Source organism: Schistocerca piceifrons, chromosome 6 (genome assembly GCF_021461385.2).
Source record: "Schistocerca piceifrons isolate TAMUIC-IGC-003096 chromosome 6, iqSchPice1.1, whole genome shotgun sequence".
Lineage (NCBI taxonomy): Eukaryota > Metazoa > Arthropoda > Insecta > Orthoptera > Acrididae > Schistocerca > Schistocerca piceifrons.
Window position 1 is genome coordinate 576855083 of NC_060143.1, and position 16108 is coordinate 576871190.

At 42.0% G+C, this 16108-nt stretch overlaps 1 protein-coding gene across 3 annotated transcripts in view; it reads right to left on the bottom strand.

Moving 5' to 3' along the window:
• Positions 1 to 10721: 10721 nt before the first annotated feature.
• The window catches only part of LOC124802732 (intraflagellar transport protein 43 homolog), a 120762-nt gene continuing 115375 nt past the window's right edge, over positions 10722 to 16108 (bottom strand). For all 3 annotated transcript variants that reach the window (XM_047263704.1, XM_047263701.1, XM_047263703.1), the window contains one exon: positions 10722 to 11282. In XM_047263704.1, the coding sequence (XP_047119660.1) occupies positions 11279 to 11282 (4 nt within the window). In that variant the 3' untranslated portion in view covers positions 10722 to 11278. The remainder of the gene's footprint in view (positions 11283 to 16108) is intronic.

Consider the following 16108-nt stretch of genomic DNA (forward strand, 5'->3'; position numbering starts at 1 on the left):
ATAAATTTCAAATTACATCCACACAAGTCAAGTAAGACAAATTTCATCTATCAACATACAGTGAACAACATTTAAAATTAACACTGTAATGACACAATGGTTACATAATGGGATTCACTTTGCTATCTCATCATTTTTCCCGGAATCCTGAGGATTCTGATTGCAGCAGAATTCAGTGTCTTTGAGGCCAAGTTATATGTGACTGTCACGACTTTCAAACACATGAAAAGTGTCCACACAAACAATTTTCTCATCTGCTCTGATGCATACAGTAGTTTTCAGGAATTACTTGAAGCTGTTAGCCACTTCATGTAGAAGATGTGCTTTATTGGGCTCCACAATTTACATCAGTTTGAGTGAGAGGTACTATCATTTCAATGTTCATCTTTGGCATGCTAGAGGAGGTGTCACAAAACCAATTAAGTGCAAAATCCATGCCTTTTTGTACATTTATTTACTTATATTTATGTATATAAACAAACTTCTGGAATGTTTCTTTCTTGTGTTTGAGTAAAATCACATGCTATACAATTTGCTTAGAAAATGCATGTCCTAAATTTCAACATGTTTTCATGTTAATTGTATCAAGACTTGTGTGTGTGTGATCATAAATTGTGTATTTTCAAATTTCAAGAGACACAAAAAAATGTATTTCATGCTACAGCATCTGCTGTAATCTACATTTGTGCTTGATACAATTTAGCAGTAGTATGATCATTAAAAAAATTAAAAAGAAACATTTACCGCAAATTTCAGTGTGTATATATGCGGATGAATGTATGTTATGGAAGACTTTTGGGAAGTTATGAGGTTGTGCAAATCATATTTTATAGTTAATTGGCATTTGTGATTTATAGTTACAGTACCACTTATTGTAACTAATATTTTGTGTTGCTCTATGTAAAATAAGGGAAAGGTAAGCATTCACCTGTAGCAGACCGATGTGTGGCACAGACACAGTAAATAATATTCACACTAGCTTTCAAGCTCTTACTCTTTTTCCACAAAAAGTACAACCATTCATACACACAACCACACAGAGATCCAAACGGCACTCTCCCACAGCTGTGGCAAGATTGATTATTGATTATAGATTACTGAGAGTAGTAGCCTGGAACATGAAGCTGGGGAGGGGGTAGTGGAGGTGGGTATGCGCAAAGGAAGGAGGGGATAGCAGGATAGTGCGAGGATGTCTTTCAACAGATGAAGTGGCTGCACAACAATACAAAAGGAATGCAGAGGGTAGGCGTATAGGAGATATACAGAGAGGGACCATGGAGAGGGGTGCGGGGGGGGGGGGGGGGGGGGGGGGTAGAATGTGAGAGTAGGAAAGTGGTGGAAGGTGGAGACGAAGATGGGGACTGGAGGGAGAGGGATAGGGAGATGGAGGGAGGGAGGGGGGGCAGAGAGAGAGAGAGAGATAGAGAGAGAGAGAGAGAGAGAGAGAGAGAGAGAGAGAGAGAGAGAGAGAGAGAGAGAGAGGGAGGGAGGGAGAGAATGTATGGATGGGGAGGAGTGGTGTGGGCCATGTGGTGAGGCAGTAGGAAATGGGTTAGTGGAGGTCAGGGCCAGAGGGATTGCGGAAGCACAGTATGTTCTTAGAGGAAATTGCCACTTGAGTACTTTGGAGAAGTTCATGCTAGAATGGAGTATCCAAACAGTCCACTTAGTGTAGCACCTCTTGAAGTCATTTGTGTTGTGGTGCATAGCATGTCCCGGCAACTGGATGATCAAGTTTGTGATTTTCCACAGCTTGACTGTGGCCATTCACACGTGTACAGAATTGGTTCAAAATGGTTCAAATGGCTCTGAGCACTATGGGACTCAACTGCTAAGGTCATTAGTCCCCTAGAACTTAGAACTAGTTAAACCTAACTAACCTAAGGACATCACAAACATCCATGCCCGAGGCAGGATTCGAACCTGCGACCGTAGCGGTCTTGCGGTTCCAGACTGCAGCGCCTTTAACCGCACGGCCACTTCGGCCGGCTACAGAATTGGTTACTTGTCATGGTCCGCATAGAATTCTCTACAGTAAATGCGCAAAAAAACATCATCAAGGAATCAGACCTGGAAAAGGGGTTTTAGGTGTTGACTGGAAAGAAAAGATACATCCAGATGGCCCTTATATACATAGGCATATGATGATACCATGTGGGTACCCAACACTGTACCACAGATTTGGTTATGGATCTGGCCTCCAAAAGTGAAATAATTCTGGTTCATGAGGTGGTTGGCTACGAGGATTAGGAAAGTGGTGGTGGGTTTGGTGTCAGGAGCTGTCGGAAAAGGTAGTATTCCATGGCTGCAAGGCCATTGGCATGAGAATGTTGGGTTATAAGGAAGCTGTATCACAAGTGCCCAAGGAGGAGTCTGGTGGTAGCAAGACAGGAACAGTGGAAAGGCAGTGAAGGGAAGTGAGCAGTGTCTTGAGTGAAGGATGGGAGGTTATTGACAATATTTTGAAGTGTTGATCAACAAAGGCAGAGGTTCATTTTGTGGGGGCACTGTACCCAGCCACCATGGGAGGGACACATAGGGAGACATGCAAGGGTGGGTTTCTGGAGTAGGTAAAAGGTACGAGTGGAGAGAGGTTGAGCTGCTGGTGCGAGGGGGATATGGATTCAGGTGTCAAGTTTTGGGATGGATCTAAGGCCTTGAGGAGCTCTGCAGGTCTTGCTGCATTTAGTTTTCTACTATGTCCTTGGCTGTTGCCTCCACTGTGGCCGCCGTCTATGCATAGAGATAGCTTTGCCATCTCTCTGTGAAAGGGAGAAAGTGCTGTGTACATCTGGTGCCTGATGTTTCGGCAAACCGTCACACAGCAATGCCCTGTGGCTTGCTGTGGCACCAGATGCCTGCAGCTGACATTATTTGACTTCACTGTGCCATCTGCTGTAGTATGGAGGGCACCACGGTCACTGGACAGCCGGCACTATTTTGCATCTGCGAAGCCACATGACACCAGCTATTTCTGGGTATACCTACACTGGGCAGCCTATATAGGACTGCCACCTGCAGCTCTCCAGCTGAGTGTGTTACCGAGTCTACAGCCGAGTAAACAATGAGTCATCAATACAGCACTACTGGACAAAGACAATGTCCGTGCACCACTGATCATGACCACAACCAATTCTGACCCTGGAGGGCAATCGATGGTGATAAACTGTGTGCTTTCTCTTGCACTTTATTAGAATTGTTGCCAAAGAGTAACAGTTATTTTTATCAGATCAAATGATCTCTTTTGTTCTCCTGGGAAGTGTCTTCTTTGTGCATGCACCATCCCACAATGGGATACTTCAGATTCCTTCCAACAAAGAAGTGAGTATTGCTGTCTGCATTAATTAGGCTGTTTTGAAATACATTAGTGATCATAACCTCTGAAAAGACTTCAGGGAATCAGTAACTTGTATACCAAGTTCTTCTGTCACCACAACAGAAAGGTTTTTGTCATTAATCACATCTGTTCTTAAAGGGAATTGGTATTACTTGTATCATAGCAGATGCAGAACTTAAAACAAGATCAGAAAGCTTAGTTAAAACATATTCATTTATTGCTCTGTTAAACACTGCAGCAGCCACAATGCATCCCCACTGTGAGTGCTATTGTACTCATGGGATGAGTTAGTTGTTTGTTAGCAGCTGTAAATCACTCTGACTACTATCAAGCAACTGGAAGCTGCTGCAAACAGGTGTGCTGGAAGAGCCAGAGTCATGTATCAGAGATACTTAAGTTCTGTCCTCTCCTGTGGGTGTTGTCTCTCCTACAAGAAGTCCAGGATGTACCCCTACTCATTAACTTGACTGTGAGAGCATTCCAATGGTAGGGCTAAGCATCCAGTGCAGGGAGGACAGGGACCATGAGAACTAAGGCTGTTACACAAATCCCTCAACCAACTAGGTCAAGATGCTATCTTCCTCTGAAACTGGAATTGGGCAAGTGAGACTCACTTCACTCCTTGGGAAACATGGTGTGTCTTAAATCAGGGGGAGGCAAATGCAAAAGGACAGGGGTTTATCAATATTTGACAATTCAAACCTAAATCATCAGCAGTTCAAACTTACATCAAATATTGAAATCCCTTATGGAAATGACGGCAAAGGATGGGAAGGAACACCAGATGCATTCAGTGTGTATGCCTGGGAGTCTGGCGGAAGGGGCTTATTCAACGTGCTTTCCCAGCAGCCACTGAGGGAACAGGGTGCTACCAGCTGCAGATCAACTGGCAGACCTGGCTGAGAAGACCAGACGTACTCACAGGGTATCAATGAAGATCGCAATCTGCAACATTGTCACCAGAACTGATTGTAGCACCCTCATACTAAGCTGAGTGGAAGGCCTGAACCAGAGATCTTGAAGGTTCTGTGAGAAACTAGGGGTACCATGCTGTTGAGAAATGTAAGATGCTCCTAAATGAGAGGTATGTCTACTAAATGTCACAGCCACTACCCAGGTATCTGAGTTTGTGTGGGATGCATAGACGGGTTTTTTAGATTAGGTAACTCTACATCCCCCTCCATGAACCATGGACCTTGCCGTTGGTGGGGAGGCTTGCGTGCCTCAGCGATACAGATGGCCGTACCATAGGTGCAACCACAACGGAGGGGTATCTGTTGAGAGGCCAGACAAACATGTGGTTCCTGAAGAGGGGCAGCAGCCTTTTCAGTAGTTGCAGGGACAACAGTCTGGATGATTGACTGATCTGGCCTTGTAACACTAACCAAAGCGGCCTTGGTGTGCTGGTACTGCGAACGGTCTGAAAGCAAGGGGAAACTACAGCCGTAATTTTTCCCGAGGACATGCAGCTTTACTGTATGATTAAATGATGATGGCGTCCTCTTGGGTAAAATATTCCGGAGGTAAAATAGCCCCCATTCGGATCTCCGGGCGGGGACTACTCAAGAGGACGTCGTTATCAGGAGAAAGAAAACTGGCATTCTACGGATCGGAGCGTGGAATGTCAGATCCCTTAATCGGGCAGGTAGGTTAGAAAATTTAAAAAGGGAAATGGATAGGTTAAAGTTAGATATAGTGGGAATTAGTGAAGTTCGGTGGCAGGAGGAACAAGACTTTTGGTCAGGCGATTACAGGTTTATAAATACAAAATCAAATAGGGGTAATGCAGGAGTAGGTTTAATAATGAATAAAAAATAGGAGTGCGGGTTAGCTACTACAAACAGCATAGTGAACGCATTATTGTGGCCAAGATAGACACAAAGCCCATGCCTACTACAGTAGTACAAGTTTATATGCCAACTAACTCTGCAGATGATGAAGAAATTGATGAAATGTATGACGAGATAAAAGAAATTATTCAGGTAGTGAAGGGAGACGAAAATTTAATAGTCATGGGTGACTGGAATTCGTCAGTAGGAAAAGGGAGAGAAGGAAACATAGTAGGTGAATATGGATTGGGGGGAAGAAATGAAAGAGGAAGCTGCCTTGTAGAATTTTGCACAGAGCATAACTTAATCATAGCTAACACTTGGTTCAAGAATCATAAAAGAAGGTTGTATACCTGGAAGAATCCTGGAGATACTAAAAGCTATCAGATAGATTATATAATGGTAAGACAGAGATTTAGGAACCAGGTTTTAAATTGTAAGACATTTCCAGGGGCAGATGTGGATTCTGACCACAATCTATTGGTTATGAACTGTAGATTGAAACTGAAGAAACTGCAAAAAGGTGGGAATTTAAGGAGATGGGACCTGGATAAACTGAAAGAACCAGAGGTTGTACAGAGTTTCAGGGAGAGCATAAGGGAACAATTGACAGGAATGGGGGAAAGAAAATACAGTAGAAGAAGAATGGGTAGCTCTGAGGGATGAAGTAGTGAAGGCAGCAGAGGATCAAGTAGGTAAAAAGACGAGGGCTAATAGAAATCCTTGGGTAACAGAAGAAAATATTGAATTTAATTGATGAAAGGAGAAAATATAAGAATGCAGTAAGTGAAGCAGGCAAAAAGGAATGCAAACGTCTCAAAAATGAGATCGACAGGAAGTGCAAAATGGCTAAGCAGGGATGGCTAGAGGACAAATGTAAGGATGTAGAGGCTTGTCTCACTAGGGGTAAGATACACTCCTGGAAATTGAAATAAGAAACACCGTGAATTCATTGTCCCAGGAAGGGGAAACTTTATTGACACATTCCTGGGGTCAGATACATCACATGATCACACTGACAGAACCCACAGGCACATAGACACAGGCAACAGAGTATGCACAATGTCGGCACTAGTACAGTGTATATCCACCTTTCGCAGCAATGCAGGCTGATATTCTCCCATGGAGACGATCGTAGAGATGCTGGATTTAGTCCTGTGGAACGGCTTGCCATGCCATTTCCACCTGGGCGCCTCAGTTGGACCAGCGTTCGTGCTGGACGTGCAGACCGCGTGAGACGACGCTTCATCCAGTCCCAAACATGCTCAATGGGGGACAGATCCGGAGGATCTTGCTGGCCAGGGTAGTTGACTTACACCTTCTAGAGCACGTTGGGTGGCACGGGATACATGCGGACGTGCATTGTCCTGTTGGAACAGCAAGTTCCCTTGCCGGTCTAGGAATGGTAGAACGATAGGTTCGATGACGGTTTTGGATGTACCGTGCACTATTCAGTGTCCCCTCGCCGATCACCAGTGGGTGTACGGCCAGTGTAGGAGATCGCTCCCCACACCATGATGCCGGGTGTTGGCCCTGTGTGCCTCGGTCGTATGCAGTCCTGATTGTGGCGCTCACCTGCACGGCGCCAAACACGCATACGACCATCATTGGCACCAAGGCAGAAGCGACTCTCATCGCTGAAGACGACACGTCTCCATTCGTCCCTCCATTCACGCCTGTCGCGACACCACTGGAGGCGGGCTGCACGATGTTGGGGCGTGAGCGGAAGACGGGCTAACGGTGTGCGGGACCGTAGCCCAGCTTCATGGAGACGGTTGCGAATGGTCCTCGCCGATACCCCAGGAGCAACAGTGTCCCTAATTTGCTGGGAAGTGGCGGTGCGGTCCCCTACGGCACTGCGTAGGATCCTACGGTCTTGGCGTGCATCCGTGCGTCGCTGCGGTCCGGTCCCAGGTCGACGGGCACGTGCACCTTCCGCCGACCACTGGCGACAACATCGATGTACTGTGGAGACCTCACGCCCCACGTGTTGAGCAATTCGGCGGTACGTCCACCCGGCCTCCCGCATGCCCACTATACGCCCTCGCTCAAAGTCCGTCAACTGCACATACGGTTCACGTCCACGCTGTCGCGGCATGCTACCAGTGTTAAAGACTGCGATGGAGCTCCGTATGCCACGGCAAACTGGCTGACACTGACGGCGGCGGTGCACAAATGCTGCGCAGCTAGCGCCATTCGACGGCCAACACCGCGGTTCCTGGTGTGTCCGCTGTGCCGTGCGTGTGATCATTGCTTGTACAGCCCTCTCGCAGTGTCCGGAGCAAGTATGGTGGGTCTGACACACCGGTGTCAATGTGTTCTTTTTTCCATTTCCAGGAGTGTAGATACTGCCTACAGGAAAATTAAAGAGACCTTTGGAGAGAAGAGAACCACTTGTATGAATATCAAGAGCTCAGATGGAAACCCAGTTCTAAGCAAAGAAGGGAAGGCAGAAAGGTGGAAGGAGTATATAGAGGGTTTATACAAGGCGATGTACTTGAGGACAATATTATGGAAATGGAAGAGGATGTAGATGAAGATGAAATGGGAGATAAGATACTGTGTGAAGAGTTTGACAGAGCACTGAAAGACCTGAGTCGAAACAAGGCCCCAGGAGTAGACAACATTCCATTAGAACTACTGATGGCCTTGGGAGAGCCAGTCATTACAAAACTCTACCATCTGGTGAGCAAGATGCATGAGACAGGCGAAATACCCAAAGACTTGAAGAAGAATATAATAATTCCAATCCCAAAGAAAGCAGGTGTTGACAGATCTGAAAATTACCGAACTATCAGTTTAATAAGTCACAGCTGCAAAATACTAACGCGAATTCTTTACAGACGAATGGAAAAACTGGTAGAAGCGGACCTCGGGGAAGATCAGTTTGGATTCCGTAGATATGTTGGAACACGTGAGGCAATACTAACCTTACGACTTATCTTAGAAGAAAGATTAAGAAAAGGCAAACCTATGTTTCTAGCATTTGTAGACTTAGAGAAAGCTTTTGACAACGTTAACTGGAACACTCTCTTTCAAATTCTGAAGGTGGCAGGGGTAAAATACAGGGAGCGAAAGCCTATTTACAATTTGTACAGAAACCAGATGGCAGTTATAAGAGTCGAGGGGCATGAAAGGGAAGCAGTGGTTTGGAAGGGAGTGAGACAGGGTTGTAGCCTCTCCCCGATGTTATTCAATCTGTATATTGAGCAAGCAGTAAAGGAAACAAAAGAAAAATTCGGAGTAGGTATTAAAATTCATGGAGAAGAAGTAAAAACTTTGAGGTTCGCCGATGACATTGTAATTCTGTCAGAGACAGCAAAGGACTTGGAAGAGCAGTTGAACGGAATGGACAGTGTCTTGAAAGGAGGATATAAGATGAACATCAACAAAAGCAAAACGAGGATAATGGAATGTAGTCAAATTAAATTGGGTGATGCTGAGGGGATTAGATTAGGAAATGAGACACTTAAAGTAGTAAAGGAGTTTTGCTATTTAGGGAGCAAAATAACTGAGGATGGTCGAAGTAGAGAGGATATAAAATGTAGACTTGCAATGGCAAGGAAATTGTTTCTGAAGAAGAGAAATTTGTTAACATCGAGTATAGATTTAAGTGTCAGGTAGTCGTTTCTGAAAGTATTTGTATGGAGTGTAGCCATGTATGGAAGTGAAACATGGACGATAACCAGTTTGGACAAGAAGAGAATAGAAGCTTTCGAAATGTGGTGCTACAGAAGAATGCTGAAGATAAGGTGGGTAGATCACGTAACTAATGAGGAGTTATTGAATAGGATTGGGGAGAAGAGAAGTTTGTGGCACAACTTGACTAGAAGAAGGGATCGGTTGGTAGGACATGTTTTGAGGCATCAAGGGATCACAAATGTAGCATTGGAGGGCAGCGTGGAGGGTAAAAATCGTAGAGGGAGACCAAGAGATCAATACACTAAGCAGATTCAGAAGGATGTAGGTTGCAGTAGGTACTGGGAGATGAAGAAGCTTGCACAGGATAGAGTAGCATGGAGAGCTGCATCAAACCAGTCTCAGGACTGAAGACCACAACAAGAACAACAACAACTCTACATCCAACCCAGAAAATCGTAGCTGTAGGAGACCCAAAGTATCAGTGTAAAATCCAAAGAAATGCCCTCCCCACGAGTGAGAGTATTAAAATTCTAGTGATTACCTGCCAAAACATTTGTTAATAAAGTGTATGAGTTCGATGTGCACCAAAAAGCAGTGGAGCACACATAATACAAGGAATGTCATTCAAGAAGGACCATTTTGAAATAAAAATAAAACAAGTAAAATTTTCTTAGCATTAACAATATAATGAAAAGGATGGTTGCTACTCAACATATAGTGCAGATTCTGAATGGCAGAAAGCCACTACAAAAAGACCGTCGGAAAGTTAGCTCTTGGCTAACAACCACTTTGTCAAAATAAAAACACACACACACACACACACACACACACGCGCGCAAATGAAGCTCACAAACACATGACCACAGTCTCTGGCAGCCTCGCTCCAGCTGCCAGAGACTGTGATCATATGAGTGAGTGTTTGGTTTTCGGGATGGTGTGTGTGTGTGTGTGTGTGTGTGTGTGTGTGTGTGTGTGTTTTTGTCAGTTAAAAGCTAATTTTCTGACAGTCTTTTTGTTGTGCCTTTCTGCGACTCAGCATCTCAGCTATATTGTGAATAGCAACTATCTTTTTCGTTACAGTGTTTCATTCTACCCTGGAGTTTTCTCAGCAATTTTATTTTTCATGAAAGCCTGTACTTTCATCTATTTTTCTACATAATTCCCACCAATATCATATCATACAACCAGTTTTTGAATACTGTCCTCATAGAAATCTGCTGCCTGATTAGGCAACAGGTGCATAAGGTACATTTCTTGACACTTCAAGAAACTCATCACATAATGTCAAAATCATGAAGTGTCTGCTCTCTCTGCTTTTCATCAATTTGTCAGTAATGACTGAAGGTCATCCACTTTGTTCCTCATCATGCACATTTGTATGGCCATCTTTAAACGTTCTCAGCCAGTGCCGTACTGTCCCATTGCTCATAACATTTTCTGCATACAGTTCAACTGATCTGATGATGAATTTCAGCAACTTCCATGCCTTCAGTATTAAGAAAATGAATCACATAGTGTATTACACAGTTGGCAAGATTCTCAGTCAGAGGAAGCATTTGAAATACTCACAAACTAGCTATTTCACATAATTTTCTGCCAAATGACCTCCAGACAGAAGACACTTAAAAGGTGACTTATGCAATGCTTTTCTTGAATAGTCATATAAGTTGGGACTATCATGAATAACAATGAAGTGACAATCTTGTCCCAGCAATTAATGTAGTTCTACATTACATATAAAAACAACTGATGCACCATCAAGTCAGTTATTGTCCTATTGTATGAAATAAATAAATACACAATAGCATATGAAACATCTCTGTCTGCATGCATAATGGTGTATTTCCACATTGCTAACATTGCCCATGTATGTAAAATTATGCATTACAAACAAAAAATACAGAAAAACAACATTTGCTGAGAAGTAGTGTATTTCTCTTCAAACATAGATGTACCTGCTATAAATCAATATCTTTTTCAGAAAATGTAAAAGAATGTACATTACTCTACATAAAGCTCAATAGAGATAATAGCTTATCTGTCAATTCAAAATCAAGGAGGAGAAAAGACTGTAGGTGAGGAACGATGGCTCCAAATAAAACAGTAAACAAATAAGTCAAATATTTGCAAGCTCCTGTTGGTGTAGGCTTTAGCAAAAGTAATGGGGTCTTAAGAACTATTGTTTGTTATGTAACAGTTGTGAACAACAGAGAGAGCAGTAATCATTGGAAAAGCCTAAATACTATCACACTTTTTGAAATGTGTCCAGCCGTAATTTAGCACCATTCTATTCTCTGAAAAATTACGTATTTATGCATCAGTAACAGATGCAACCCTGAACTGATTTAAAATCTAGTTGTGTGACTATAAATTCAGGTCACTTCCTTTGCCTTGTTTTCCGTACTTTCCCATTCACTATGAAGCTCCGATGCTATATCAGTGAACAGCAGATCCCAGTTCCATGGCTCATCTATCTGAAATGGTCAATAAATCCATAAAAATATTGTCTTTTACTACTTACAACAACTACTATCGAATAAGTCATCATTTTTGCCACAATTATTTTAACTAAGCCATTCATGTATCTGTTTCATGTGAAGGAAGCACTGCTGAGTTTCTTGATGCTCTGAAGGCAAGTAGGCATGCTGCACCACATCGAAAATAATGCTGTGTAAGTAAGTCAGACACCACATACATGTATATGAAAAGAGGAAATGGACAGGTTGATAAATCATTTGAAGAATAAAATGTGAAAAGCAGTGCACTTTATACAACATGACTTAACAGCATAAAGAATAAAGAAATGTGCTATGACACGTTTTGTGTTTATAGATGAAATTGAAATCTTTCTCGAATGAACTCAAACATGTTAATAATGGGGAAAAAATCATGTGACTCTCAGCCTGGTGTGAGACATTCAGTGACTTGTGTGCTGATTTCATTGCTATTTTTGTTTTAAGGAACTTCTCATTTGATCCCGAGAGGTTGAGTGGATTCCATTTTTCACATCGCATATATCTAAAGTGATCACTAGCAGTTAAAGATGGGACCTCTGTGTCAACACACAGTCACTGACCACCACCACTGAAAGTGCCTACTACATCAGATGTTTGATGTTGTTGCTGTGGTCTTCAGTCCTGAGACTGGTTTGATGCAGCTCTCCATGCTACCCTATCCTGTGCAAGTTTCTTCATCTCCCAGTACTTACTGAAACCTACATCCTTCTGAATCTGCTTAGTGTATTCATCTCTTGGTCTCCCTCTATGATTTTTACCCTCCACGCTGCCCTCCAATGCTAAATTTGTGATCCCTTAATGCCTCAGAACATGTCCTTCTAAGCTGTCCCTCTTTTTATCAAGTTGTGCCACACACTCCTCTTTTCCCCAATTCTATTCAATACTTCATCATTAGTTATGTGATCTACCCATCTAATCTTCAGCATTCTTCTGTAGCACCACATTTTGAAAGCTTCTATTCTCTTCTTGTCCAAACTATTTATCGTCCATGTTTCACTTCCATACATAGCTACACTCCATACAAATACTTTCAGAAACGACTTCCTGACACTTAAATCTATACTCGATGTTAACAAATTTCTCTTCTTTAGAAACGCTTTACTTGCCATTGCCAATCTACATTTTATATCCTCTCTACTTCGACCATCATCAGTTATTTTGCTCCCCAAATAGCAAAACTCCTTTACCACTTTAAGTGTCTCATTTCCTAATCTAATTCCCTCAGCATCACCCAACACCTGCTTTCTTTGGGATTGGAATTATTATATTCTTTTTGAAGTCTGAGGGTATTTCGCCTGTTTCACACATCTTGCTCACCAGATGATAGAGTTTTGTCAGGACTGGCTCTCCCAAGGCCGTCAGTAGTTCTAATGGAATGTTGTCTACTCCCAGAGCCTTGTTTCGACTCAGGTCTTTCAGTGCTCTGTCAAACTCTTCACACAGTATCGTATCTCCCATTTGATCTTCATCTACATCCTCTTCCATTTCCATAATATTGTCCTCAAGTACATCGCCCTTGTATAGACCCTCTATGTACTCCTTCCACCTTTCTGCTTTCCCTTCTTTGCTTAGAACTGGGTTTCCATCTGAGCTCTTGATATTCATACAAGTGGTTCTCTTTTCTCCAAAGGTCTCTTTAATTTTCCTGTAGGCAGTATCTATCTTACCCCTAGTGAGAGAAGCCTCTACATCCTTACATTTGTCCTCTAGCCATACCTGCTTAGCCATTTTGCACTTCCTGTCGATCTCATTTTTGAGACATCTGTATTCCTTTTTGCCAGCTTCATTTACTGCATTTTTATATTTTCTCCTTTCGTCAATTAAGTTCAATATTTCTTCTGTTACCCAAGGAGTTCTACTAGCCCTCGTCTTTTTACCTACTTGATCCTCTGCTGCCTTCACTACTTCATTCCTCAGAGCTACCCATTCTTCTTCTACTGTACTTCTTTCCCCCATTCCTGTCAATTGTTCCCTCATGCTCTCCCTGAAACTCTGTACAACCTCTGGTTCTTTCAGTTTATCCAGGTCCCATCTCCTTAAATTCCCACCTTTTTGCAGTTTCTTCAGTTTTAATCTACAGTTCATAACCAATAAATTGTGGTGAGAGTCCACAGCTGCCCCTGGAAATGTCTTACAATTTAAAACCTGGTTCCTAAATCTCTGTCTTACCATTATATAATCTATCTGATACCTTTTAGTATCTCCAGGATTCTTCCATGTATACAACCTTCTTTCATGATTCTTGAACCAAGTGTTAGCTCTGATTAAGTTATGCTCTGTGCAAAACTCTACCAGGTGGCTTCCTCTTTCATTTCTTCCCCCCAATCCATATTCACCTACTATGTTTCCTTCTCTCCCTTTTCCTACTCTCGAATTCCAGTCACCCATGACTATTAAATTTTCGTCTCCCTTCACTACCTGAATAATTTCTTTTATCTCATCATACATTTCTTCAATTTCTTCATCATCTGCAGAGCTAGTTGGCATATAAACTTGTACTACTGTAGTAGGTATGGGCTTCGTGTCTATCTTGGCCACAATAATGCGTTCACTATGCTGTTTGTAGTAGCTAACCCGCACTCCTATTTTTTATTCATTATTAAACCTACTCCTGCATTACCCCTATTTGATTTTGTATTTATAAACCTGTAATCGCCTGACCAAAAGTCTTGTTCCTCCTGCCACCGAACTTCACTAATTCCCACTATATCTAACTTTAACCTATCCATTTCCCTTTTCAAATTTTCTAATCTACCTGCCCGGTTAAGGGATCTGATATTCCACACTCCAACCCGTAGAACGCCAGTTTTCTTTTTCGTGATAACGAATGTTTGATGGGTGTGACAATCTGTATCTTCAACATAGCACCCCTATTTTTAATGAAATAATTGTATAGGACCCCCTAACAGTGTTGCAATTTCACCGAAGCATGTCTTAATGATAACAACTTGTGTTTGCTTAAGGCAGAAACGTACTTCCAAAATTATACAGGACGTTTCACAATTCCTATTACAACCTTCTAGTGGTTGTAGAGGAGACTTACTACATAAAGTACTGATAAAGAGTCCAGATCCAGAAATGTGCCATTCTGGTTTAAAAATAAGTTTGAAAATTGGATCACTATGTAATGATAGAGCTGCACACCACAAAAGTTTTCCGGAGTGGCTCAGTCCATCTTGTACCATTACAACAATGGCTTTAAGAAACTGGTACATTCACAAAATGGTTCAAATGGCTCTGAGCACTATGGGACTTAACTTCTGGGGTCATCCGTCCCCTAGATTTTAGAGCTACTTAAACCTAACTAACCGAAGGACATCACACACATCCATGCCTGAGGCAGGATTCGAACATGTGACCGTAGCTGTCGCGCGGTTCCAGACTGTAGCACCTAGAACCGCTCGGCCACTCTGGCCAGCTGTACATTCACAACTAGGATAGTCAACTGTGGTGCTCTGCAGTTCCACACCGGGCTTTGTGAGTGGGGATTACAAAAGTGTGCTTTGCAGATACACCTTGTGCACTGCATAGCAGGATAGCCAGTTGCAGCAGCTCATGTGGAGCACACTAGTCAGAGTTCTGCTGTGTGTGTACTATGAAGTGGTCTGATCTTCAAATTTATTTTACAACCAAATAGTACATTCCTGGACATAGGCTGCTTATCAAAACTTTATCTACTAAGTCCCCTCTACAAGCCACAAATGCCTGTAATAGGAGTTGTGAAACACCCTGTGTAATTGTAAAAGATTCCCAATCTCTTCTTTCAGAATAATCGACACTACTTTTTCTTCATACTATCAGTTTTGTGGAAAGACATTCCAAGAAGACAGTGTGAAACTTTAAACTGGATTTATATAAAGAGGAAAATTAACTTCAAAAAACTGTAAAACTACAAACTGGCCAGTAATAGCCTTCAAGAGACAGCAAAATTACAAGTATAAAACATTTTTACATTCAGTTATCTATTTTTTGTGTTTAGCAATCTTTTTTTCCCTATACATATAGTCTTTCTGTTTCTGAGGTTTGTCTTCTGCAGTTACAGTCTTACAATCAATGTGGGAGTTATTCAGTCTTTTGCAACTGTACAAAGTCTTATTTGGATCTCACCTGTTTTGCTGTTTTTAAAGCATTTCAGTGATAAGCAGATTTGACCACAGAATTTGTAAAAGAAATAATATGTTCTCACAAAGGCTACATCATGAGCTAGTTTGATGATGATGGATCCAATTTAGTAAGCACTGAAAGCGCTTTAAAGAAAATGAAACCTGTCTACTCCAAATAAAACTTTATTCAGTGGCAAAAGATAGAATAACTTTACATCAGTTATTTCACTTTTTGTCCTTGTTTCTTCCTTTAGGGAGAAACAAACAGCTCTGAAAGCATGGTAGCATTTTTCCTTGTTTTGATTGTTTTCCATCAATTGCACTTGGAATACTGTCTCCTGAAGTTGAGTACTGGCAGCCAGTTACTGTATATTGAATTTTCTCAGGCAATGGGAATTTGCGGTTGTCCTCTTCCTCTAGAAGAAACTACATGTGTATATGTCAGAATAATGTGGAACATATGGTTTTAAAAGTGAAATAATGACTACACTTAAGAGCCAAACCAATCTAATAGCATTTGCAACTCTGAGAAAAATTCACAATATTCAACAATATGAAGGCAAAAACTTACATTAATTAAAAGTTATCTGATATAGCACATACTATTATAAATGTAGTTTTGAGGGTGTGGAGTTTTTTCTTTGGAACAAAAAAGCAAACCAAGAAAAGGAAAAGGAACAG